Source organism: Liolophura sinensis, chromosome 7, assembly GCF_032854445.1.
Source record: "Liolophura sinensis isolate JHLJ2023 chromosome 7, CUHK_Ljap_v2, whole genome shotgun sequence".
Taxonomy (NCBI): Eukaryota; Metazoa; Mollusca; class Polyplacophora; order Chitonida; family Chitonidae; genus Liolophura; species Liolophura sinensis.
Window position 1 is genome coordinate 20417095 of NC_088301.1, and position 27141 is coordinate 20444235.

A 27141-nucleotide genomic window follows, 5' to 3' on the forward strand; every position below is an offset into this window, starting at 1 on the left:
TTAAATAAATCCACATACCTTTCACAGCAAGCAGCATCAAAATGGTGAAGATGAGAGACATTTGCGGCATCATGAATGCATTCCTGATGATTCGTAGAAGGAGAGATTCAGTCAGGCTGTTGTCACCGATCTGTCCAACACAGACTGTGCTGTCTACACCAACCTTTACTAAGCCCAAATTCCTGCGTATTAAGATGGTTGGTTTTAATAAAACCCATTCAGGTGATCATTTATACTCTTGGTAAAGTAAAGCCAGACGCTCAAAATGTGGGCTAGCTCACACCACACATTCTGTGCAGGTAAGTCTGGCCTCTAGTCTTTTGTGTTATATGTGTCACACTATTTGCTCTCTTTATGAGTGTCATGAATCGTTTTATTTGTGAGCCTGTATCTGCTTATATGTCTATACACAAAACATGTTATGAAATGTCTGGGCTATGCTTTGGTCCAGTGGTAGCTGTTATTTGTCGTCTACGTATCTGTACCCCAGGGAACATTTTGAAATCTCTATATTCTCAGCTTGAGATCTCTTGCTCAAAAATCGGACATTTTAAACTGATTTTCATTTAAAAAGAAAATGGAGAGGTATTTAAAGTATGTGGAACTGTATTTTGGTATCATCATACCATCTCTATGTGGATAATAACTTCTGATTTATTTCATTGCAACGTTATATTTTGTATGCTCTGCCTGGCTTGACACTCAGCACAGAGAGGCTAGAGCAAGAAAACAGGACTGGACCAGAGTTAGTGTAATATGACTGGATGGGGTGTCATGTCTGGTTTCCATAGGTATGATACTTAAGTGGCGGCAACACTTTGGCGGCATGGACACAGTATTTCTTCGTACACTAGAACTCGTCGTCATTTGACTGTAAAGTTGTTAAGTATGACGTTAAACCCCAAGCATACATGTACCTACATACATACACGCATACATACATTTTACTCCAAACGTTTAATTCTTTAAGCCTACAGGCACAGACAGCAAGGTAAAACGTCTTGTAGCTAACATGTCAGGATTACAAATCTTGAAAAAATTTGGAAACAAGTCATGGTAGGCAGTAGTCTTTTTGATGATTTAATAAATAATGTTGTGATTAACTTTAACTCTGTATCGAGATATGCCTTACTTATGTGTGGAGTAAATAGGTCATAGCCTGACAGAGAGACCCAGGTGCATACGTGAAATACCATCCCTTCAGTATGACCTGCGTTTAACCAGATCTCTCTGTTACAATTGAAAGGGTTACCTGTGACGATTTAGCTTGTGTTATGCCCCTGTAGCTAAGAAGTGCCAATTCTTTAGTGTGTCACCCTTTCCTCGTGGCTTATGCATTATTACATGCTATTTTCTCTACATAAGTTTGTCCTTATAACAACATGAAAATATTCATGAGTAGGACGTAAACACGTATGACACAAATAAATGTATAAATTAATAAATAAAGAAAACTCTATTCATAACTATCCTGCTTGGATGAACGGAATTGTAACTCTTGTGACCCGAAGACAAAGAAGCTAGTGCTCATAAGGTAGCGCAAGTTAGATAATTTAACCTCAGTGATCCACTTTATATCAAATGCCCCAGCCGTACGTGGGAAGGTCTGACAGCAGCCTGCGGACGGTCGTGGATTCCCCCGGGTTGTGCCCGGTTTCCACCCACCAAAATGCTGGCCGCTGTCGTATAAGTGAAATATTCTTGAGCACAGCGTAAAATACCAATCCAATAAATAAATAAATGCCCAAAGAAATTGGCTTCTTCTTAACTGAGCCTGTAAATAGATGAAGCGGAGACATTTTGAGGTTTGATCCACTGCTCAATCTGACCGTAATTATACAAATCACACGACCTTTGGAACAAGAGAAGATACTGGCTGAACTGAATCCCCTTCAGAGGATACATAACCCGTCCGCCGCAAATCGTACACGCGTGGTTTTCAAGTGCATGCAATGTGACTATTATAAAATTGATTTCAATTAGGGACACATGTATTACTAACACAAAACGGCAAAAAATCTAATGTTTCAAGGACATTCAATGGTTGTGTCTATGTCATTTTAACCCAAAGGTATACCTGCATCGTATTGTATAAAACCGCCATATTGGATATAAAAACTGATGTAGCTAACAATTAGTTATTCCGGGTCGGGTTGAATCCAATCCGCTGCTATTATTAGTTATAATTTTTGCAATTTGTGGCTGTCCTTTTACTGTTTACCATGAATTGCCAATTGCCGATTAACACCTCTCATAGCCTTGGCGCAAATCATTTTATGGAATGGAGCCTCCCTTTCAACTAATTTATATATGTATGTCTCGTCTTTGACCAATTTGTACTTGCTAGTTTGGTATTTTCCCGTACCAAACCTTCATTGGCTAACACGGATGACGTCACTCTTTACTTTACAAAAAAGCAGGCTATTTTGAATCGGGAAATTCGAGCGGTCTGTCGTGTGGATATAGTAACTAATATGTTTTTGAGTATTTCGCGTATAGGGCTTACTAAAGGAACAAGCAAGGACTGAAAGCAAGCATACATAAACATACATTTTTGTTAAGAAAATGGTTGGTTGAAATCTACACTGTCAGTTTAGACCAAGAGGTTAGCACTATTGTTTGTAGCTTGTCAGCCAATCAGATGAGTACAGAGAAATTACTATTCAGGTTATTATCCCAGAGACAGTTATCTAAACAGCTATCGACTTTAATCTAAACCCTGTGTCTGATACTGCCATATTTGATATTGTTGTCAAGTTTAGTATAATATATTTATTTATTTATTTGATTTGTGTTTTACGCCATACTCAAGAATATTTCACTTATACGACGGCGGTCAGCGTTATGGTCGGAGAAAATCGGTCAGGGAAAACCCACGACCACCCGCAGGTTGCTGCGAGACCTTCCCACGTACGTCCGGTTAGGAAGCCAGCATGTAGTATAATATAACTTTCATGAATGGATGCTATTTTATCTCTTGTAGTATATAATTTGACGACAGTATCGTTTTAAAGCGAGATGTTAGGAAATTTTGGGTTGGCAATGGATTTACAATGTTTGGAGTTTTGGTTCAGGAAAAACTTGTATATAGCGTGACGTCATAATATATTTATACCTATATTGACACACCACATCATCCCTTCTGCTCTTCACCTCCCGCCCAACTCTCCTTTTCTTTGTTCTATAATTGAAAAAAAAAACTTTAAATTTTATTTATTGCAAGCAATTTTAGCTTTATCTCACACGATCCACACGATTGCGGATATTCAATTATGTTTTTGCTGGCGTTGATTTGTCTGACTGCACGTCTGTCTGCAACGCAGTGCAAACCGACCAACTGGGCCTATGTACAGAGTTTTGTTTCTTTGTATTGATTGATAAAATTTCTAAATATACAATGAACGTTTGCACTGTTGGTATCTACTTGTTAGGGGTTTTAGATCTAGAGTACACATAAGTATGAAAGCTTATATAAAACGATTGTCCTATTGGTGCCTGAAGGGTGCTTGACAATTGGCTTGAGCTTGGTTAGAAAAATGCTTCTGTATCGAATCCAACATATTGATAATACATTGTAATTCTCTTTTATCAGCCAGCATTAACACTTAGCGTGCCAAAGGTATTTACTGACCTTCTGAGAATAATACTTATTTATTCCAGTGGACAAAGCTCTTGACAATATTGTATTTGTCCGCGAAAATTATTATCAACCATTTGCGGAGAATTTAAACACGCCTAGAATAACTATCGCAGTCTCAGTGTATTGTATCACGCTCTGAAGGAACTTTACAAGAACACTCGTTGTTATTTGAAAGAAGGGAGTTTAACTGAACCTTCCAGTCATATATACATATACATGTATGTACAAATGTATATAAAAAAAGTCCAACTGAACTGATTTACACTTGGGATAATATATACAGGAAGACGTCTTATACATTATTGTGCAATGAGAATGGTAGTATTGACACACGTCTTGATAGTAGATGCAAATGTAGATATATTGTGAGGAAAAGGTATTCATGCAGTCTAAGGCTCAGGGCGTTTACACTTACTTTCTATACCTTTCTTTTCACATGATGTTTATGCACTTCAACTCTATAGTGCATGGGATATCGAGAAGGAAGCCGTGTTTGGACATTTGTGTATGCCATAAATATTCATGATGCTTTGATATACATCGCAATTCGGTGTGTTTACCAGATTTTTAAAAAATCCAGATGCTTTAAAAATTGTTTGTATATACGCTGCGTATGGAACCTGGGTGCCCAATGCATGGTCAAATAGTTAGCATACTAACGCAGCACAATAATCCAGGAACCTCTCATTAGTGAGGTCGCTGTGAGCTCAAGCCCAGCTCATGCCGGCTTCCTCTCGTGGGAAGATCTGCCACCGATTTGCGGCTCTGCCTAGTTTCCACCCACAATTATGCTGGCCGCCGTCGTATAAGTGAAATATTATTGAATACGGCGTAAAACACTAATAAAATAAATAAATATATGGGAACTAAACGGTAATTTAGATACGATATCCAGTTTGGAAGCTTGACACACTTAGATTGTTTAAGGTTCCAAGCGACTTTAATTAGAATTTAACCCACTTATATTATTGAGGCCGAAACATTAAAACTGTTTACATCTGTATAGTAATTAGAACAGCATGATATGTTATCATAGGCTTTTTTGTAATAGTTGTGTAGACAGGAACTGTCGGTAACAATGATAATTTGTAGCATTTAGCAGACCCATACATAGCTACAGGGCTTGAAATGGAATTAGTTTTTGAAATTTTTATTGTTATATTTAATTGCTTGTTTTTTAACGCCATACCTAAGAATTTTTCACATGCTGGCCATTAGTTTTAAAGGTGAAGGGAAAAGTGCCCGGGAAAAAACACGGGCCTTCGGCAAGCTCCTGACAAACAATCTCAGATGTGACGTACAAATATGCACTGTGACACCATACTGGAGGAAGACAAGTGGTCCTTGACGAACGTCAGACTAAGCAAACGGCCACACGAGCGTAGTCGACCGTTTACCGTCACCAAGGCCCTACATGCATTGAGAGCTAGGAAATCTACAAATTCGCTGTCCAAGGTTGGTTTTGAGCTAGTAATCTGAGACCAAACCTGACACCCAACTTAGCCACGGTATATTGACACGAGAGATCAGCAATTCAACCAAGTCAGTGTATACTGACACCAAACTTAACACCCAACTATATGCTATAACGCCAGAGTGTAATGACTTAGAAGCCCCTCATCAATGCTGTGTATGTGGTTAAACGGATACATATGTATACAGGAGCATTTTTTCATTTGCTCAGCATTCTCAGACATGTGTATAAAAAAGATCTGTTTTTCTTTGATATACCTTATTTTTTGATGAAACATGTGGCCTAGCTTTGTTTATTTATTTTTGACTTATTGACTAATTTATTCATTTGATCAATGCTTAGCATCATACTGAAGAATTTTTCACTGATAAACCTTTATGGGTGGTGGAATTTGCAGAGGACTCGATAAACCACCGACTATTGGCAAGTTACTAATTCTCCAGAATCGAACGGTAGCAATAAAACGATATAGTTTTCTCTGGTTTAAAGCATATCACATCATAAATCAGAATTATTCTTAACATATGAAATCCACGTAAAAGTAACCCTTTTTGCTCTCCGCGAATCAGGGGCTGTTTAAGTCTGTTTTAAATAGAACATGGAAGTTTGTCCATAATTATTTTCATTTAGCAAATTGCCTTATGTGTACCTTATGGATATACAATTGCTAGGTTCAATCACACGACGCTTGGATATAGATACTAACTTTATCAAATGCTTTCTAGCTTCTTCTCCGTACGTGGGACAGTCTGCCAGCAACATGCGAATAGTCGTGGGCTTCACCCGGGTTGTGCCCAGTTTCCTCCCACCATAATGCTGTCCGCCGTTAAATAAGTGAAATATTACTGAGTACGATAAAAAACAGCAATGAAATAAATAAATAAATAGTTATCAAGTGATAAGTTTTCATCATTTGATAACGATGTTAGTATCTAAATTGAAATTCGTTTGAATAAACCCAGAAGTTGTACATCCGTAAGTAATATCTTGTTGCGCAAAATAAATCGCTGATTTCATCCAGTATGGCTAAAACTGACAGCAGGATTTCTTGTCGTGATATACATGTCATTATGTAAAGTTGCACTTATGTAGGACGTGTCGCATAGGTGGTTAGTGTGCTATAGCATCATAATGGCGAAGGGTCCTCTCACCAATGCGGATGTTGTGAGTTCAAGTCTAGCTCATTTTACCATCAGTCCGATCGTACGTGGGGATATTTGCCGGTAACCTGCTGATGGTCGTGGGTTTTCCTACCATAATCCTGGCCGCCGTCGTAGAGGTGAAATATTCTTAAGTACGGCGTAAAAAGTAACAACTAAACAGTTAAATAAATTTACAGAATGTGTCCACTTTTTGAACACAAGGTTGCGTACGGCTAAATAACATTTCTGTTTCTTTGCATCGTATTTTTGATATTTTATACCCTTGTCTGACCCTGGTTGTAACACACCCGTTAGATTTTAATGTTACAGTGGTTTAAAATCAACGGAGTGTTTTGTTTTTCACACGCTGTAAGATACGAAATGGCCTCCAAATTTACAGAACTTTAATCCGACGAATTCAATACACTCGATCCCGGTTCCTTGAATGATTAAATGTATAAACATAACACAAATCAAGGAAATACACATGTAATGTCGTATACACATCACTTCTGACTTTGGACCATAAGGCCCTGAAAAAAGTGTAAAATACACGATTAATGTAAATGTCTTTTTTATTATTTAACAATAAGAAATATGATAATTTACAACCAAACAGAAACTATGTTTACCAGGACTTATTTCACATTATTGTTACACATAAGTGCTTAAGTGCAGAGACACATTATCATGAATGTAATAAGCATTTATTGAAACTACAACCTCTGAAACCTGCCGCTGAACAGTTTCTTTGAACAAAGCCCCACGTCTGCCTCCCCTCTCTGCACTGATGCACAAGTATGAATTCTTTGTGGTAAAAAAACGCGGTAATTAATAAGGTTACATGTCCACAAAAACAATTTTAGTATGATCTAAAGTATTAATAACCGAGATATAGCGGTTTGCGAGAAAGACAAGGTATCTTTTCTGTGACACAAACACACATGAGACAATGTTAAATCACTGTAACCATCGACAGTCACACACTTTTCGTTATTTACAATTCCGTACATTTTATGCGAGTCTTTGCTACACGTAAGATTTTGCATTGTTTTAATGTTATTGTGTGTTAAATGTGAAGATACCACGGCATTTTGAGTAATTCTTGACCAACGACGTCTGATACATTGCAATTAGCATCACTCCATTTTTAACCTAATTCTGCTTAAGCCACGGTGCTAGAGGTTTAAGATTTTCTACCATTGAAGCAATTCGGGGAACAGTTATAATAAAACCCTAACTGAAGTAAATTGACAAAAAGCCATATTTCACCGGTTACCTGCTACTTATTGCCAACTATCACACTATCGTCGCTATACTCGTCTATCAAAAAAGTGGCTAATGTTGTAGAATATGCAAAAGTAGCCTTGTGCTTTTGTTCATCCCACGTATAACTCATCCTGTGACATACTGCTCGCAACAGCTATCTGGCTTATTGGGCATCTGATCTACCTGCATACAAAACAAGCATACTGGAAGTATTGGGAAAGGTATACGTGTCCCTTACCGGTCTGAGCCATCAACATAACTGCTTTGGTAAAGTCAGAAACAAAACGTGCCATAATTTTGTTGAAAATCAACGAAATAACCCATCATTCAAAGTTGATTTGTAATTTGTCATGTTAAAGCTATCTATCAAGTTTCAACTAAAAATATAAAAATATAAAAAAAAACACGACACAAACGGCCATAATTTTTCTGAAAATGAACGAAACAGCCCACAAATCGAATTTCACCTGAAAGTCATGAGAGAGAAGTCATACTGAACAATTTGATTCAATTAACCATTTTGAAAACAAAAAAGTTCCGAAAAGACCAAATTTTGAGAAAAAAAAACGGTCATAATTTTGTCCGGACTGGACAAGGGATCGAAACTCGAACTTGACATGTAATGTATTATTGTGAAGAAATTACCAAGTTACAATTCAATGGACCGAGCCGTTTTGAAAAAGAATCCGTAACATGACATGATGAAGTTAACATTAATGTTTTTGCACGATGTTAAACCCCACGCATACACACACACATACATACTTACATACACACATACATACATACATGCATACAGTACTTAGTTGTGACAGGCAGCTCTTTAAGTGGCTCTGTCTGCCGGTCGGTCAGGTGTTTGTCAGCTTATCTTTTAACGTGGGCTATTCATGTTAACCATGGTCCTGTGTGCAAGACGACATCAATGTTTATAGCATTATCTACTGTGATTATGTTCTTGTTGATAGTAACTAAATTGCTAATCTAAGTAATCATTTTATCATGTACAACACAAGGCACAAGAGGAATAATAAAATTTATGCAAAAAAGGAAGATCCAATAAATTTTGAAAGCACTGACTTCCTACTGCTCTTATGATGGAGATGACACTGCAAACTTCCATAAAATTATTTGAAGTTGGCATAAGTGTGGAAAGTTTCCAGATATGCCAGCGCCACCTGGTGGAGGAACCGGAACTGATCCTGTAAGAGAAAACAAATATATTTGTATCTCTAAAATCAAGCTGTGTAAACATAATGCACATAGTAATCGTCACAATCCAAAAAGATCTTTAGGATGTTTTATTCCCACATGACGTACAGATATGTAAACTATATTTGTATTCATATATTTATATCACTGATGTTTAACGCCGTACTAAAGAATTTTTCACTCAGACGAGGGGGAGGGGTCAGCATTATGGTGGGAGGAAACGGTCAGAATCCGGGGGATGCCCACGGCCATCTGCATGTTGGCGTACTGACCCCTTCGATCATGGAGGCCGCACCATGTTTGTAAAAGACAAGTGGTCCTCAACGAACTCAATAATTGGTTATAGACTGCGCAAGCAGTTAACACTTTTACGTTCGTTAAACCCACACAAGGAGTAAACATACCAAGAAATTTAAAATAACGGTATACTCGGAAACTTGATTGGAAGATTTTTAGCACATCCGTGACCTTTAAGTGGCCTTGACCCTTGATCTCAGTATAACCAACATGAAACAAACGCCGAAGGACTAAATGCCACAAATATGAAATGTCATAATTACGTTTTAAAGGTAGGCTGGTAATGCGGTTAAATCCGTACACTAGTTTTTCTGAAACTCTGCATCGAAACATCTGCATCAAGTGAAAATTTGGAGTCTAGAAATGACCCGGCCTAGGAATTTACAGCAGGGCTTTGTGAAGTTGTCGTAGTATAATAGCATATAGATGAAAACTGTTGTCATTGTGTTGTATGCGCAATTAGGGTTTTTGGTGGCACTAAACTAGTCTTCTTACTCACATTTATTTTACATAACAGTAAAGGAATATAATATACGGAACTCTGCTAAGGTGACATCAAACAGGGGATCATACAGGGTGATAATGATTTTCTCCAAACTGTTTAATATGAATTATTAATCCAGACCTGGATCCTAAATGACATCTGAATTTGCAAAGGCAGATGAACTGGCAAATGCATAATCTGGAAAAACAAAAATAACCTCCTACCAAATCAGTGATAATCTGAGGCCTGGCCACCCGCATTTGTTTGACGGCTTGAGGAATGTTAACGTCTCTGTCAAGTTTCAGTCGCTCGAGTACAAATGAGGCCGCGCAGAATAGTCCACTGTTTGTTAGTCCGTCCCTGGAACATGTACAGAGCTTTCATAAAGCGTTTTATTATGACAGTTATAATCACGGCTCTAGTTGCTTACGTATTTTACACACTATCTACAGAGTCTACCGTTCCACAAAGGTGGTGAGTATAGAACTTAAGCTCACCGCGTCGTTGTGAGGTCAACATTGTAAAAATGCTGTTCGTTGCTTTGAGAAATGGAAAGTTAAAGCACTTGTCACGCCATTTTACGGAATAAGTTGAAATATATATGGTAGTACTAAGGATGGGGAGAACGTTTACCATTTCACTTTATGCGTATATAGCTGCATATGTATATGTTGATCTTTGCTTACTCAATGATTGGTTATTCGTTTATTTTCCTATAATTTACCATCATTTATGAAGCTTAGTGACCTAAAATATTCTAAAACAATTTCAATGTATCGTTTACCGTATGTCGTCATCTAGGGACGAAGAAAACGCCACGGCAAAATAACCCCTCCCTGTACCCCCTGTGAAGAACGTTGGGCAAGGTAACTAACTGACCTGCAGTGAACCAAGATAGGCTGGTTTCCGGCCACCTTTTGCCAGCTTGTCACGCTATCTATGACGGCCAGCAGGGAAGGAATTGAATCACAAGAAGGCGCGCTCGACCAGAGCCCACAGCGGAACTGCTTGATTGGACACGGCACTTTCTGGAAGCAGAATAGACACAAGGGGGCTGAGAATCTAAGAAAAACAAATATAGAGTGATATCTACCTTTGCGAATCTATGACCCTGATGTTCTGTAGTTTGGTTTAGGAAAGTAATGCGTCGGTAGAGGGATCAACAGGCACTTCCTTGTGTGTGCGCACAGCGAAAGTGACGCTTTATTCCATGTCGCCACATTCCAATGGATTAACAAATAAAGAAGATGTTTAATTTGTAATTTCAACAGCTGACAGATTTAATATGTTTTTACAGGGCGGGTGTCGAAAGTACACATACCGTGTCCTTGTAGGCCAGGTTGTACGTCCTTACTGTGAAGCCACTTTCCTCTTCCTTCTGCGTACATTTTACATCAAAAGGATCGAACGTTTTCCTTTTCTCCGTCCAGTATATACCCACGTTCTGAAGGCAATTAAACAAAACTTGTAGACAAATCTGAAGCAGTATGTACCATAGAATGTACATAATTATAATGTTCGACCTGAACCTACGTGTTAGAAGAAAAGCAAGGCATAGTGGGTGATGTGCGGATGAAAGAAGATAGAGAAACAGGTTATTGCTCACCTCAGATTCGTTGTCCACATCGTCCAGCATAACGATGGTGGCGATGCCGTGATCATAAACCAGACGCCAGAAATCCACCACAGTCTTCGGTAATGGCGTGTGTGTGATGATGAAACCTCTCTTCAGCATATAGCTCTTCAGGGAACACAAAAACGCAGGCAAATGTAAGTACTCGGGTATATTATTTATATAAATAAAGTGCTATGCAATTAATATATACTGTAGGGCGACAGGTCGTTATTAGCAGACACTCGGCAAATGATGTACACCTGATAAAAGTGTAGCATCGTTTAACATGGCACATCGCATTTGTGGCGCAGAAACTCTGGGTGTAACGAACCGAACTCTTGAACCCCAATGACATATTTATTGATGTCTTTGTTGCTTAACGACATACCCAGGAAGTTTGGTCTCACACAATGGTGGTCAGTTTGTGAATGGGGGCAACCTGAGTGCCCGGATGAGGGAAAATCCCACTGCGGGAAGGATACATGTATATCAGGTAAAATAAAGGTAATAACAAAACTTGTGACTATATACAAGAATACTTACGGGAAGGAAGACGGCGTTTATGTAGTTGTTTTTGCCAGCCACTGGAGTGGATAAGTAAGGCCTGCAGTTGTCCGCTGAGAAGAAAGGATCACGGAGGAAGTCTCAGTAAAGTATTAGCATATATACCCACTTGACTGAAGTGGACAAACTTTCCAGTCCTCCGATTTTGAGAGGCGTATAAACAGAAAAATAAAAGAAACCAGCCCCATTTACCTTAACCAATAATTGCCTTATCCACTATGAACATGAAATATACCCAGACTGAGGTGAAAGTGAAAAAGTGTCATTTGAATGCAATTACCTACCATGTAGATACAAAAATCCACCCACCACACAGCCACCCTCTCAACAGTTAACGAGTACAAAATCACATCAAAAGTCTCTTTGAATGCTAATCTATGCAATATTTAGGGCTGTTGAATTAAAGCATGGTAACTTTCTTTTACTGCCTTATAAAATGACTATAAAATCTGACTATGCCTTTCATCCAGTCTCATTATTGAAGTCACATTTTATGAAGGCATTCATAAAGGTGTGAGAGTAATTTCATGTAAACTACTGACATTTGGCTCCATATACCGACTATCTGCATAAGTGGACTAAGAAAAAATCGCGCGGGAATGCCGGTCATGTGGCCGCACTTGGACAGGAGTACATGAATTGTGACAAAGCTACGTATTATGAAGACATCAGGCGATTTTGAAAGGCAAGTTTAACCTCAGACATCTCCTAAAGATACTGTGCATCATCTATCACTAAGAAATCGAGCCTTTATGAAATGAGTACGAAATCGTTTTGTAGTTCAGGGTTCATTGAAAATTCAAGTTAAATGTTGTCTGCTAACGAGTGTTGCTAAAATTAGAACTATCTCCATACTCAGAAGTTCTTCTGTATTTGAATTAAATATTGTGACACAGTTTCATCTTTTTTGTTCTTTTCTTGTCAGTCAAATATATGTCTCTCTCTAAATAACTGTCCCAAGTATTTTATCGCCATTTTTACATTTATCAACGATTTGTGTTCGTTTTGATGACGGGCTATAATTTCAAACACATCCAAAATTGACTGAAACAAGTCGTGCATTCAATAGCCAATTTCGAGGAAAGTTTCTTATCTACCCAGCCTTTTAAAAGTCTGCTTTAAGTAAATAAGGGGCCTATATGAAAAAAGTAGCTCGTTAGTACACAAAGAAATTTTTGAGGTGATTTTTTACTGGTTAACTGCTGAGAGGGTGGCTGTGGGGTAGCTAGTGATTTTATACCCACGTGGTAGGTAATTACTTTCGACCGAATTTTATTCATCCCACTGTTGATATATTTTATGTTAATAGTGGATAAGGAACCTAGTGATATAGGTAAATGGGGACTGATTGTTTTTTTTTCCCTGTTTCAGACACCTTTTAAAATCAGAGGGCTGGAATTTTGGTCCACTTTACCATGACTGTATCGGGGTATATACCCATGCATGGACTATGTGTTACCACAAATCTCATGAACACTATTCTTCTCTTGTGGTACATTGATGTTGATTGATTTGATTGGTGTTTTGACGCCGTACTCAAGAATAGTTCACTTATACGACGGCGGCTAGCATTATGCGGGCAGGTAACCAGCCAGAGTCCAGGGAAACCCACGACAATTGTGCATTTATAGCCGACTTTTTTCAAGAGTCTTGAGGAAAGCAGGAAGGTAATCAGCCAAATTATCATTATCATTATTATTGTATATTGCTCATATTGTTTAAAAACTATGATTTCGTTCTCACCGGCGACAATTTTGTCAGACCTGTTCTTGTGCAGGTTGTCAGGATGTAAAGCTGTCACCAGATTAGCCTTGTCCAGAGGAGAGGTTTTCTCATTCAGCCGCTGTGGCGACGAGATAGAAGATTGACATATCATAAACGGGATGTATTTGCTGAGGTAGAAGTTTCTTGTCCACGGAAAGATTCAACCTGTACCTCTAAGCTAGATATATTAGTTTACCTGTTCCTACATCCCAATAACATGCTTAAGTGTCACGATGCTCTATTAGATGCGGTGGAGTTTTTTTTTTCGCCTAAATACAACATTACTTAATAACGATTGCTTTTGGGCGTATATATTGCATTTACTTCAAAACAAACGTATGCCGGAAAACAAATGTCACAACAATGCAAACACGATCTGCTTCTATAAAACTCTACAGGTACAGGGCCCAGTTTCACAAAGCGGTGTTCGACATTTTGTTATCGTAACTTTGTCGTATGATGTTTTGTACATCACAATTACCGTACCACTGTCGTATATGTACGACTGTCGTTCTTGTATGACACCTTTGTGAAGCTAGGGCCAGGGCTTTGCTTTACAGCAAAGAAAATTGATTATGTATGTAGTAGGATATTGACATTGACCAGAAACTGTTACCTGAAACTGTTCGGCTATCTTCAGTTGTCCGGTCTCTGGGTTAACTGTACAGAGATCAGCAAACACGCTGGAGAAATTCACACCTGGGATTGACCCTTCCTGAAGCTCTAGGGCTTCTGCCAGGGCCTCGTGCAGAAATTCATACTGCTCCTGGAGCATTAATAACAGAAAAGAAGTCCGTGTATTTCTTGAACAAAAATACGGGTGATGTCAGGTTATTTATAATTTATGTAGACTGATAGGATCTGTGGAGCTAAAATTGTAGGAATGGCAGAATGGACTATATTCCTGATCAAAATACATGGTGCAAAGACGAGTATGTGCCTTTACAAAACCGTGTAAAGGCGAGACTTTCTAAGAGTGGCGACGATCATTGCCCATAACGGTTCCTTGTGGCTTGCATCAACTGCGCTCTTTCCCCTCAAAGTCTTGTGGGCAGCAATTAACGGAAAGTGAAAGTAGTGTTTATTTACCAAACTCTGGACCATGTTGACTCGCTGTTCCCTGAGGAGTCTGACACAGGCCGGCACATCCACCACACCTTCCTCTTTGGCCTGGTTTATCAGGTAGTCCAGAGCTATGAACGTTCCTGTACGGCCTATTCCGGCGCTGTAACAGAGACAGGGAGAGATGTAAGGATTATATAGCTGACGTGTTATTAATAAGACATGTTCACACTGATATACAGTTAAGTATAAATCAAATTAGGTGGCAGAGCCCGATTCTTCAAAGCAATTTCCGCCCATTTTTCGGTCACAAAAATTGGTTAGTGACAAACAGTAACCAAGGGCCCGGTTGTTCACACGTGCATCCGCTGATACACTTGGCATAAATCTAATATTAAATCTTAAAACAGTTTTGAACAGCCAACTGACAACTAAAGTGGTCATAATTTTACTGAAAATAGACGAAACGGTCAAAAATTCGATGTTATCTGTAACTTGTCTGTACAGTTAACTGGTCGAGTCCATAGCAGGATAAAACTGCCTCAATTTAGTTGCAAATCAACGAAACAGCCCAAAACTCAAACTCCAAGTGTCAGTGTTCATGGTGAAGACGCACACCCGGTTTCAATACGGTGAGATAAATCGGTTTTAGAAAGAAGGCCACGATTTTATAAAAAAAAATCGAGAAAAAACGGTTCCAAACTCGAACCTGATCTGTAACTTGTCATGGTGAAATATGTACTACGTTTCAGTTCAACGCGTTGACTCATTTTGCAAACAAGTCCGAAAATCTGTCGAAGGTCCAAAACAGTTAAAACAAACCCAGACCATACGTCTGTAGAAAACGAATAAAAAGGCTGAAACTTTAATTTTATCTTAAATACATTACGTGAAACACAGGTATCAAGCTACAATTCAAAGCGATGAGTCGTTATTGAAAGTTCGGAAACGTATTCCCTAACGGACAGGCGGGCGGATAGATGGACGAGAAGACGAGGTCTAAACCTATATTCCCCTCCGGGATTGGCAAAATGCTATTTCAACACGACATTTGGCTTACTTCTGTTTGAACACTTTTGTCTCCATCAGTTGTCAAGGTTTTTACCTGCAGTGCACCACTATAGGCCCAATCAATGGTGATTTATGTCCCAGGACTTTTCTCTGGAAGTCCAATAAGCCACTGGCGTTAGAGGGCGCACCATGATCTGGCCAAGCCGTGAAGTGAAATTGTTTGACGATCTGGGTCTTCTGCATCTAAAATCAAACATTTATATTAGATAAATCATTACTTCATATCAATAATTTGAGTAATCGCAGTTTTCCAAATAATCATTTACACGTTAGATGGCGATTACAACCATGAACAAACGCTACCACAATCACACACAACGCTCATATTGTCGGTGACAAGTCTAGGGCATGTTCCATAAATAAGCCTACAATCATTGTAGCTACAGTCTCTTTGTACAAGCGGGCCCTGACGATGTAGCGACATGGTGCCGATAATGATGCCGCGATATAGTGCCGATAATGATGTCGCGACATGGTGCCAATAATGCCACTCTGCGCGGTGTCATTCCATCCTAGTGTTGGCCACCGACGTGTAAGTGGATTATTTATGAGTACGGCGTAAAGCACCAATTATGTAAATCAATAAGTATAAAACTTGTTCTCTACTCAACTGTGGTGTGCATATCTATACGTCACAAGAGGGAAAGTTCGTCAGTAACTTGCAAAGAGTGGGTGGTTTACCCTTTTGTCTTGTTCTGCAGTTACTGGATGAATACATGCTGTTCATTTGAAAGTTGCTTGCCCGTGTCGCTCGTGGTAATGTCCATTATTATACCCCACCTCAAACATAATAATATTTAGGATGATATATACAAAGACACAAAAAACATTCTCTGTATTTCTCACCTCCAAATGCTTTAGTTGCAGAATTCTGATGGCGTAGTTAGAGAAGTTCTCTTCGTCCAGCAGGGAGACGCTGATGAAACCAAACTGCTTGGGTTGTCCGTCTGGCCAGTACTGGACGCACTTAGTCTGTGGAGTTAAGACGTTGACATCAGAGACAAAAGTAGGCCAAATATTTGATTGACACTTTACATTAGAAGTGGAGAAGAAATTAAAATGACATTAAGTTCAGATGAAAGAGTGCGAAAAGTTGTTCCTAAATGTGGTCTTCAATATTTTTTTCCGATTTTTCCTTAAGGAGAAAAAAATTTTTTTTTTGTATGGTTGGTATTTGAAACCACCTTTTGGTATTGTCTTTGTTTGATAATGTCATAAATGAAGACATTCTTTTCAGCTAACAGATGTAATAAATCTCAATTTGGATCATACATGTATTTATATTTTTATTATGTTCATAAAAGTTATCATAATTTAGATTAAATGCATATGTTTTGATATAAACAACAAATTTACATTGAAATAAATTCATTAGAGAAGCAACACATCTTTATTTAGAACATTATTATGCAACAACGATAAATACCAAAAGTTGGTCCCAAATACCACAATACAAAAATATTTTCAAACACACTTTTCTCTTGAAAACAAAAAAAATCCCCAAAAATATTACAGATCATATTTGCAAAAAAGTTTTGACGCTATTTCATCTAATTTTTGGTATCCATTTTATGTTTCCTTCTCCTTTAATTGTTAATACTTTACAAGGGGTTAAATATCAGAGTTCAAGAAATCGTTGCATTCCTCAAGATACTATGTTCGCAACAAATTAGGATGGAGAGAGATGGAGGAAGATAGGGAACGTCAATAAACCTTGACATGTCTGTCAGAGGGAGAAAAAAGACATCCTAAAATTAGTTGTTTATCGAAACATGAAATCAAAACAAATCCCCACCTTTGTCTTCTCCACCAAATTGGTCACCATGACAACTTTGCCGGTGTTTCGTTCCCAGATCATGCGCATGAACTCATTGATGATCACATCAGTTGGACCTGTAAGAATTACAATTATTTATCTGACGCCATGCATGCTCAGGCTGTTTGCACTTAGACGGTGGCCCTCAGTGACAAAAACTAGGGTGTCCGGGGGCATACCAGGGGCATTTGGCAATTGACATCTAGTCAATGGTGTGGACATACATTGTATCATTGCAGGCCGTATGCGGTAAAGACAAGTGTTTTTCTCAGATAGTTAGGGTGTGCTGTAAGATTTTTATGCATGAAGTGCAACTGGTACCACAAACAACCTCGACCACTTATTGAGATCAGGCCTCATTGGGCCATCAGAGCGGATATGTCCAACATTTGCCTCTCTAACGTTGGGATACTGTATACATTAAGTTGGAAGTAACATGTCTTATGTGGCAAAGACCATATGATTAGCAAATTTTAGTGACAACTGAGAATGTTAACTAATTTCATGAAACAAAATCTGCACGTAGTTCTGAGATCATGGCGATAAAGGTTTAAATATAAAAATGGCTAAGAGCAATACTATCATTTCAGACATTAAACGGCTACACCAGAATTGTCCACTCTTCGGCATAATTGTTTCACCGTGTGATATTCCATATTCAAGAAAAGCGAAATGGGATAAACAGCTGGCATGTTACAAAGCGATAATTTCGAAATTCTGTGTTTAGTGTTGTTCCGAAAAACAAAAGATTATTACGGTTTATTACTTTTAAAATGATTAGAAAGAATATTTGATTAATTTATTTGATTGGCATTACTACGCCGAGCTCAAAAATATTCCACTTGTACGACGGTGGTCAACATTATGGTAGGAGGAAAACGGCCAAAGCTCTAACTACCTCGGCCACGCAGGCTCTCTTTTAAAAAGACATAACACTAATGTCTCGATTACAAACATATATGGCTACATGACATATCACCTTTATAATAAAAATAGCACTTACCTTGAGATGCGATGTACTTTTTGGGTTCGTTGTAACCCTGCAAACAGGAATGTTATTTTACTTATTCCTGATCAAACCCGGGTCGGGTCATACCAAAGACTGGTGCTTTTTGCTGCCTCGCTTGGCACTCAGCACTGAGAAGTTAGAGCAAGGAAACATGACTGCTTCGCCCGGAATCAGTATAATGTCACTGCCTGGGGTGTCATGTCTGGTGTCTTAGACATGATCCTTCTGTGGCAGCACAAGAAAACAAAGTATATGTAGACGCACCTAAAATTGTTAACTACGACGTTAAACCCCAAGTATACATACATACTTAATCTTTTACTAGAAGTGTTACGCCACGCCCAAAGAATATTTCAGTTACGTAACGGCGATGAAGTTTATGGTATCATATGATTTACAAACTCCGTTATCAACACCACCTGGAAGGTTTAATCAAAGTCAACTGTTGCATACAAAGTATTTATAAGTTTATAAATACTTACATCGATGTAGCAAGCGTTAATGTAATCGGTATCCTCGTCGCCGAACTGCTTCAGATGGACCCGTGAATGGTCGTCTGAAAAACGTTTCATAGTTACGCGTTTGTTCGTAGAGCCGTATGGTTATGCCAGCATGACACATAAATCGGCCACGCTAACTTCGAATATAAACATAAGCACAACAGTATGTTTTGTAAATAAAGTCCGCTATGCCTTTAGTTAATTCAGCAAAAATTGAATATATACCAGGTTTTTGTTATAAGAAAATGCCTTAATTATTTACAAAGGCGTCGCGTCACCTAGCGTCAAAAATGTCCTTAGTATATGCCTAAGCTATATATGGAATTCGGATAACATTGTTTCCTCCAACGTTGTTGCTGGACACCAAAAGATTTGAATATTGAATATTGCGTGTTCGAATCCAACTAGTACTCCCGATTGGGTTTACGTCGAGGGGTTATTAGGTATACATGTACATGCCAAAGAACTATAGTTCCCTAACTAACCCTATCCCTCTCCATCATTTTGATGAAACTTTCGTGAGTTTAAAATGCTCTTGTATAAGATCATTTAACAAAAAATTCAGTGCAATTTTTTGCTACCATAGCCCAGTATGTACGGAAGTCGGTTAAAGTCATCATCTCACCATCGTAGCATCTTAGCATCGTCCGGCGGTGGGACGGTGCGATGGCGTGATCGTATGAAAGGATTGGGCCATGGTGCATGGCAATGGGCAATTGCACGAATCCATGGGACAAAGATACGAAGCCGCTGTACCTCGAGAACATGGGACCATGGAACGACCACATCGTGCCATCGCCATATCAAGTTGCTCTATAGCCAAACAGTTGCAAAAGTACAATGATTGAATGATGGCATTAACCGGCTTCCATATCTATGGAGTATAATGTGCTTACAAGCCACGAGATTCCGATAACGGCTTTTGTTCTTGTTCTCAGGTTTGTTAGCCACGTCATGCTTAGCGTGTAGTCCCACGGGAAATGTCTGCAGCAAACAATCGATTCTGTGGCTAAAGGTTTACCTCGGGTGTAACGTTAAGTAGGTCAAAAAAAGAACGGATTAAGAGTAGTACATAGTTGAATTAAAAGGACTTAGTATGGTAAGGCGGAGAATCGGTCCCAGAGAGATACGATCAGTACAAATTTTAAAATTTCTAGTAAAATTCCATCAATTCTCAAAAATATAAAAGTGGGTCGAAACAGTTATCAAAGTGTTATGGCCGTAAAAGAGAGGGTTGCTTAGTAATAACCCACCAAAAATGCTCTATCAGTCAAAAACACAAATTTTTCGAACAAACGATGCACTGTGTTCCTAATTTACAGTATTTCACCAGAAATGTATCTTTACTGAAACTTTCATGTGTATTTTTCTACGTGCTGTCAATGGTTCGTTTTAGTTAACGTTTGTCTTCATATGTAAAACATAAACTTTATATTGTGATCAGTTTTGTCATATTTTGGTAAGTTTCTGCCATAGCCTCTCATGCATCCTTCATGGTACAGTGAAATAACGTAGTCACTGTGAACAACAGGTTGCACCTCGAGGAAAAGTTCGAATCTTTGCGGTTATTTATTTATTTTTTTGGAAACATGCTGTTGTGTAAGTAAATACATAGTTCATCTTGCATTTATTAAGTGTAGCCACGAGTTAGAATGGATAAGCTATGGTATTACGTAAAGTTTGACCAATACAGGAAAATCATACGTGAATCGTGGTTGAGAGCACATGAGATCCTCAAGGTATCATTAACATGTCAAGCGTAGCGGAAGTACAAGGCTAAAAGTTACATTTGTTGTATATTTATTTAATTGACTGACGTATAACTGTGTGCCTAAGAATTTTTCAAAAAGTTACATCTGTGGTGCACTATGGTGTCTGTTGCAAAAAGGATATTTCAATGTGAATTTAGCAGGCTGCCATTTTTTGACTTGATTAGGTTTTTTTTGGGTGTTTTATGAGTTGCATGCTTGTCATGTAAGAGGAAAAGAAGAGTAAAACAGAACTGAAAAAATAAGTAGCCCAACGAGAGTGTCAACTGCTGTCACTTACAGCTATAGTTAAATTCACTTTTTTAGGTGTACTGGGGTCGATTCCCCGCCTTACCATACCAGGTCCTTTGGAGAATCAACATATTCAGAATTCACACATATAAGTGCCATAATATCGGCGGTGACATCTTCTTTTCGGAGCAGCTAACCAGCCTCAAAGATCATCACCCCACGTCAGAACGAAACCAACCCATAACGGCTATCGTGATTAGCGTAAGCAATGTCGCTCCCGTTGAGGCCAGAGGTTTGTGGAAAGTTCCAATGGAAGCTGCATATCTTTAATTTCAAGATAGGATAATTTTAAGCCTACAATTGTTACAATATTTCACCGCCTCTACTGGACGCGACATTGTTTATAAACGGGACGAGGTCACCATTTACGAGTTGGACTTGTTTTAATGATGAGAGCCAATCATCGAAGACGACAGATAGCTAAAGAATAAAGGTGAATTCGACCTGTCAACCATAGTGGACATTCCTGGTCAATAATCATAATACCAATTTCTAACACAATGTTCAGCACAAACTACCAAATTTACTTAGGAAAGCACAGAATGTAAATATTCACACGGATTAATGCAGAGAGAAGCCGTCAACAGTTTTCAGCAATATTGCAAGTGCTCAAGGAATGTTGCAGATGAACAAATTAAAACCAAATCGTGTATGTACCATGCTGGCTCTTATTTTGTCGTTGATCAAAATATGTTTCTCATTTGCGATTTGGTTGCAATAGTTCGTATGTCCAACCTGACTCTTATTCCTGGCTGTTATTCAATACGATAAATATCTTATTACATTTTAAGTGGAATTGGACAGAATTATTAAGCAGAGAGCTGGATGTTCTGGACAAAGCTGGTGTGGAAGTATTTGGTGGAATATCCTTTACATAGATGGGAACAGAGGTTTTTGTGGTAATAATTTGTGACGTTTATAAAAATCGCCATACAGTTACAAAGGAGGACTTAGAAATGCAACATAACTGATATTAGTATATATATGCGTCTTTATCGTCACTAGTGGTCCTGTGGATAGACATTCTCAGGGTACTGATTTATCTATTGTTCGCTACTTAACAGCTTTATTCATGTACAACCTTGTTCCCAGCATCAATTTATCCATGTATTATGGCATATAACTAACCACTGTATGTTTTGACATGTACATAACATGTTTCCTTAGTTACTGGTAACACATATGTTATATAAAGACCTCTGTGGACATTCATATTCAAATTCCTTGAAAATAACATAAAGTTTGAAACTGCAGTTGGAATATAACAGAATGTGGAAAGTTGAGAAGGCGTTTTGGTAGCATTGGTAATGGTAACATGAATTAAAAACACATTTTAACCAGTCCATTTTATCCCTAGTGTCTTCGCTCAACTTGGATTTTCTCAGAAGCTTTTTCTTTACCTCAAACTCAGCCTTAAATCCCACGGAAGTCTTTTTCCTGAGCATGTACCGTCGGAATTCCTCCACGGGAACACAAGTGCTCTCCTGAATTGCGCCAGGGTTCACAAAGCCTGCTGAGGCTACATCAGCAGCAACGTCATCGTCCTCCTCATCCTCCTCATCGTATTCTGTAACGTAGAAGAAAAGCTGAGATATAGACAAAAACAACACTTACACGTATCAGTATGTATGTATACGTGGGTTTTCAGGTCATATTTAAAGGCAAGGGCCACCCTAAAATGAGGTTTATATCAGATGAAAGACCATTAACAGCCGTCCAGGAAAATAGCTGTATTTATTTATTTGGGGGTGGGGGTGGGAGGGGGGGATTTGTAACCGAGTAAAACTGTGTTAAAAGATCAGATTCTACGGTGATGTGTTATGACCAAAAAGGTATCAATTACGTAACATCTATACTGTTTGCCCAAAATAATTCGTTTCCCGGTCAAATCGGCGAATGCATTCATAGATCTATATGTACATGTATATGCGTTTTGAATGATGAAACGTAATGTGAGTCTAATGTGTGGTAAGCTACAAAAACCTTATATGACGTCACTGGTAGCATTGTGACCAGAAAAGGCCACCAAAGAATAAAATATTAACATGCATTTTACTAGGTTAAACCGGGTTTTAAATAAAAAAGTCAAACTTTTTTTCTTGAAAGTTTTTAATGGTTTTTCATCTGATACATCTTTCATTTGAGTATTTCCTTTGCGTTTAGCAATTTTTCAGTATTTTAACGCCGACGAGGAGTCATTGGGTGTGTGTACATGAAGACATATACTGTCTCCTTTTGTCTGGTCCAGTCCATATCCCCAAGTGGTGCAGGTTCATTCCACAAGTCTGCCAGTGACATTAAAAATGGCACGTTCTATTATGTACTGATATCAATCCATCCAATTCATACGTGCCAAGTTCACACCATCCAGTTCGTATGTACTGATATTAATCCATCCAGTTTATATGTGTAAATGTCAGTTCATCATTCCACAGAGTTCATGTGTGCAAATATGACACCATTCAGATTAAATCTAGTTATATCAAGGTGTCCAAATCACACATGTATGTGCAAATATCACACCATTCAGATCATATCTAGTTATATCAAGGCGTCCAAATCACACATATATGCTGCTTATATTACACCATTCAGATCATATCTAGTTATATCAAGGCGTCCAGATCAAACATGTGTGTGCAAATATTACACCATTCAGATCATATCTAGTTATATCAAGGCGTCCAGTTCACACATGTATGTGCAAATATCACACCATTCAGATCATATCTAGTTATATCAAGGCGTCCAGTTCACACATGTATGCTGCTTATATTACACCATTCAGATCATATCTAGTTATATCAAGGCGTCCAGATCAAACATGTATGCTGCGTATATTACACCATTAAGATCATATCTAGTTATATCAAGGCGTCCAGTTCACACATGTATGTGCAAATATCACACCATTCAGATCATATCTAGTTATATCAAGGCGTCCAGTTCACACATGTATGTGCAAATATCACACCATTCAGATCATATCTAGTTATATCAAGGCGTCCAGTTCACACATGTATGTGCAAATATTACACCATTCAGATCATATCTAGTTATATCAAGGCGTCCAGTTCACACATGTATGTGCAAATATCACACCATTCAGATCATATCTAGTTATATCAAGGCGTCCAGTTCACACATGTATGTGCAAATATCACACCATTCAGATCATATCTAGTTATATCAAGGCGTCCAGTTCACACATGTATGCTGCTTATATTACACCATTAAGATCATATCTAGTTATATCAAGGCGTCCAGTTCACACATGTATGTGCAAATATTACACCATTCAGATCATATCTAGTTATATCAAGGCATCCAGTTCACACATGTATGTGCAAATATCACACCATTCAGATCATATCTAGTTATATCAAGGCGTCCAGTTCACACATGTATGCTGCTTATATTACACCATTCAGATCATATCTAGTTATATCAAGGCGTCCAGATCAAACATGTATGCTGCGTATATTACACCATTAAGATCATATCTAGTTATATCAAGGCGTCCAGTTCACACATGTATGTGCAAATATCACACCATTCAGATCATATCTAGTTATATCAAGGCGTCCAGTTCACACATGTATGTGCAAATATCACACCATTCAGATCATATCTAGTTATATCAAGGCGTCCAGTTCACACATGTATGTGCAAATATCACACCATTCAGATCATATCTAGTTATATCAAGGCGTCCAGTTCACACATGTATGTGCAAATATCACACCATTCAGATCATATCTAGTTATATCAAGGCGTCCAGTTCACACATGTATGTGCAAATATCACACCATTCAGATCATATCTAGTTATATCAAGCTATTCAGTTCACATACATTACCACACCAGCATGAACCCTAAATCCTAGCAAACACATAAAGTACCACAGGTTTTCTTTGTGTCCATGTACTCTCAGCAGCCTGTTTACTGTATATATCTTGGTTTCAGACGCCCCAGAGACTAAACGGAGACTTAAATGAATATTAATTAATATTATTTAAAAAAATTAATAAATGATTAATAAATATTAATAAAATATCTTTATAAATAAACTTATTACTAGGCCAGTTATGCCAAAAGAAAAAGAGATATCGTCGTAAAAGCCTTATGAAGTAACAGAAATAATGTTAAATCAACAAAGAATCACAACAAAACAAATGACACACCTATGTTGTGTTGTGGTACTGGATCACCGTTTTGAGGCCTCGCCACTAAGTGACTCGGCTGAAGCTCTGCATCCGGGTCTTTCTGAGACACGCCACGACGCCGTCTGTCAAGTAAACCACCGTAACGCAATCTTAAATAGATGATATCATTAAAATATATTCGACAAAGGATAAAAAAAGACATTTGTTCAAATGTATTTTTGTGAACTAATCTATTGTTGCCAGGAAAATATATTAAAATTGTATAACGAAGCAAAGAACCGTAAAAGAAAAGACAACACTAGACCATATATATATATATATATATATATATATATATATATATGTGTGTGTGTGTATGCATCGATAATGTGTCCCGAATAAAGATTATAGATATACCTTTTTACATTTTTGATGTTGCATAACAGAGATATCTCGGTTCAAAGGAAGCAAAATCGTGCACATTTACAGGAAAGGCGAAAGCTCGGTCATTTTAATTTTACTTGTTGGTAAAATTTAACCGATTAGGCCCGACTTATTTGTATAAGTCACGCGCCTTTGTGTTTCTGGCCGCTCTAACATGGCGCATCCTATGAACTCGTAAAACTTTCAAATTAAAAGTTAATTGTTAGAGTTACCAAGCACGTCAGAAAAAAAATGGTTCTGTCCGTTCAGGTCTGTTTCCACCCCTCTTCCCAAATAACTAATTTTATATTATTACTTTCTTTTTCTTTTAACAGAAGACCGAAGGTTCAGTCTATTTATTAAGGTCAAAGTTCAGCTATATGCGCCTGTACCTGCGGACGGTGAGGACGACAACCGCCACCACCAGTATGAGAACCACGGCTCCTGAGACTCCACCAGCTATACCGGCGACTAACATCTCACTTGTAGGACTATCCATTGGTGCAGCTTTTACAAACGAGAAAACATCAGTTTAATAAAACAAAGCTGAAGCAATTTTCCGTGCTGCCACTGAACCGACACGACAGTAGAAATTATTACTCTTACAATTTTTGCATGTTTATTTTCTTATTTCATCGATACTGACTCGAACTGAGGTAAAACGAGAGGAGACCGTACTTTACCGGTTACAAGAAATCATTTGTCAACTGTCACACGGTCGTCGTTGTTCCAGTTTTATTCTCTACGCTGTATGGTCTTTGATACTGTTATTCTACACAAACCAGAATTCTGCTGGTGAACTATTCCTGAGACGTTGTCTCTTTGCATTGTTTTAATGTTTTAATGTGATCACAAGACAGCACATTGAGTAGTTCTAGAGCAGTGACGTCTAAGAAATACCAACATCACTGCACATTTTATCTAATTCTTAAGCCATGGTGCTAGGCGGCGTGTAAGTTGCTGCTGATGAAGCAGTTACAGGAACAGTTTACGTATGAAAAAAATGTATAACCGACGCTAGCGCAGCATAATGACCCAGCAGTCCCTCACCAATGCGGTCGCTGTGAGTTCAAGTCCAGCTCATGCTGGCTTCCTCTCCGGCCGAAGGTGGGAAGGTCTGACAGCAACCTGTGGATGGTTGTGAGTTTCCCCCGGCTCTGCCCGGTTTCCACTCACTATAATGCTGGCCGCCGTCGTACAAGTGAAATATTCTTGAGTACGGCGTAAAACACCAATCAAATAAATAAAATAAATAAACGTATAACCGAGGTAGACTGGCAGGAAGCCCTATTTCACCAGACAGTTGCCAATTGTCACGCGGTCGCCGCTGCTCTGTTTTAGTCTCTATATTCTGTAGTATTTTATGCTCTATGCTGTACCCGATAAATTTTGACATATGACGCCAGAACAAAGTTTCAAATGTTTCACGAATGGCACAAAATACGTTATGGTCAAACGAAATGATACAAAACTTATTTACAAAAATTAAGACCAAGCTATGAAGGTCTTTCTCAAATACACGCAAAGCTTTCTATCGTTTCTGTTCCGTTAAGATCTTAAAAGATTCAACAATTTTGTCCATTATGGCTTATTTACC

At 38.4% G+C, this 27141-nt stretch overlaps 1 protein-coding gene across 1 annotated transcript in view; it reads right to left on the bottom strand.

The window, feature by feature from the left end:
- Positions 1-8603: 8603 nt before the first annotated feature.
- The window catches only part of LOC135470719 (receptor-type tyrosine-protein phosphatase alpha-like), a 54218-nt gene continuing 35680 nt past the window's right edge, over positions 8604-27141 (bottom strand). Inside the window, exons 10-27 of the mRNA XM_064749755.1 lie at positions 25937-26051; positions 25161-25291; positions 22377-22543; positions 19813-19900; positions 18899-18972; positions 18411-18447; positions 17387-17484; positions 16438-16563; positions 15626-15774; positions 14548-14683; positions 14075-14224; positions 13438-13537; positions 11674-11747; positions 11122-11256; positions 10837-10959; positions 10395-10543; positions 9740-9875; positions 8604-8724 (exon numbers count right to left, since the gene is read on the bottom strand). Coding sequence (XP_064605825.1) covers positions 8650-8724; positions 9740-9875; positions 10395-10543; positions 10837-10959; positions 11122-11256; positions 11674-11747; positions 13438-13537; positions 14075-14224; positions 14548-14683; positions 15626-15774; positions 16438-16563; positions 17387-17484; positions 18411-18447; positions 18899-18972; positions 19813-19900; positions 22377-22543; positions 25161-25291; positions 25937-26051 — 2063 coding nt within the window. The 3' untranslated portion in view covers positions 8604-8649. The remainder of the gene's footprint in view (positions 8725-9739; positions 9876-10394; positions 10544-10836; positions 10960-11121; positions 11257-11673; positions 11748-13437; positions 13538-14074; positions 14225-14547; positions 14684-15625; positions 15775-16437; positions 16564-17386; positions 17485-18410; positions 18448-18898; positions 18973-19812; positions 19901-22376; positions 22544-25160; positions 25292-25936; positions 26052-27141) is intronic.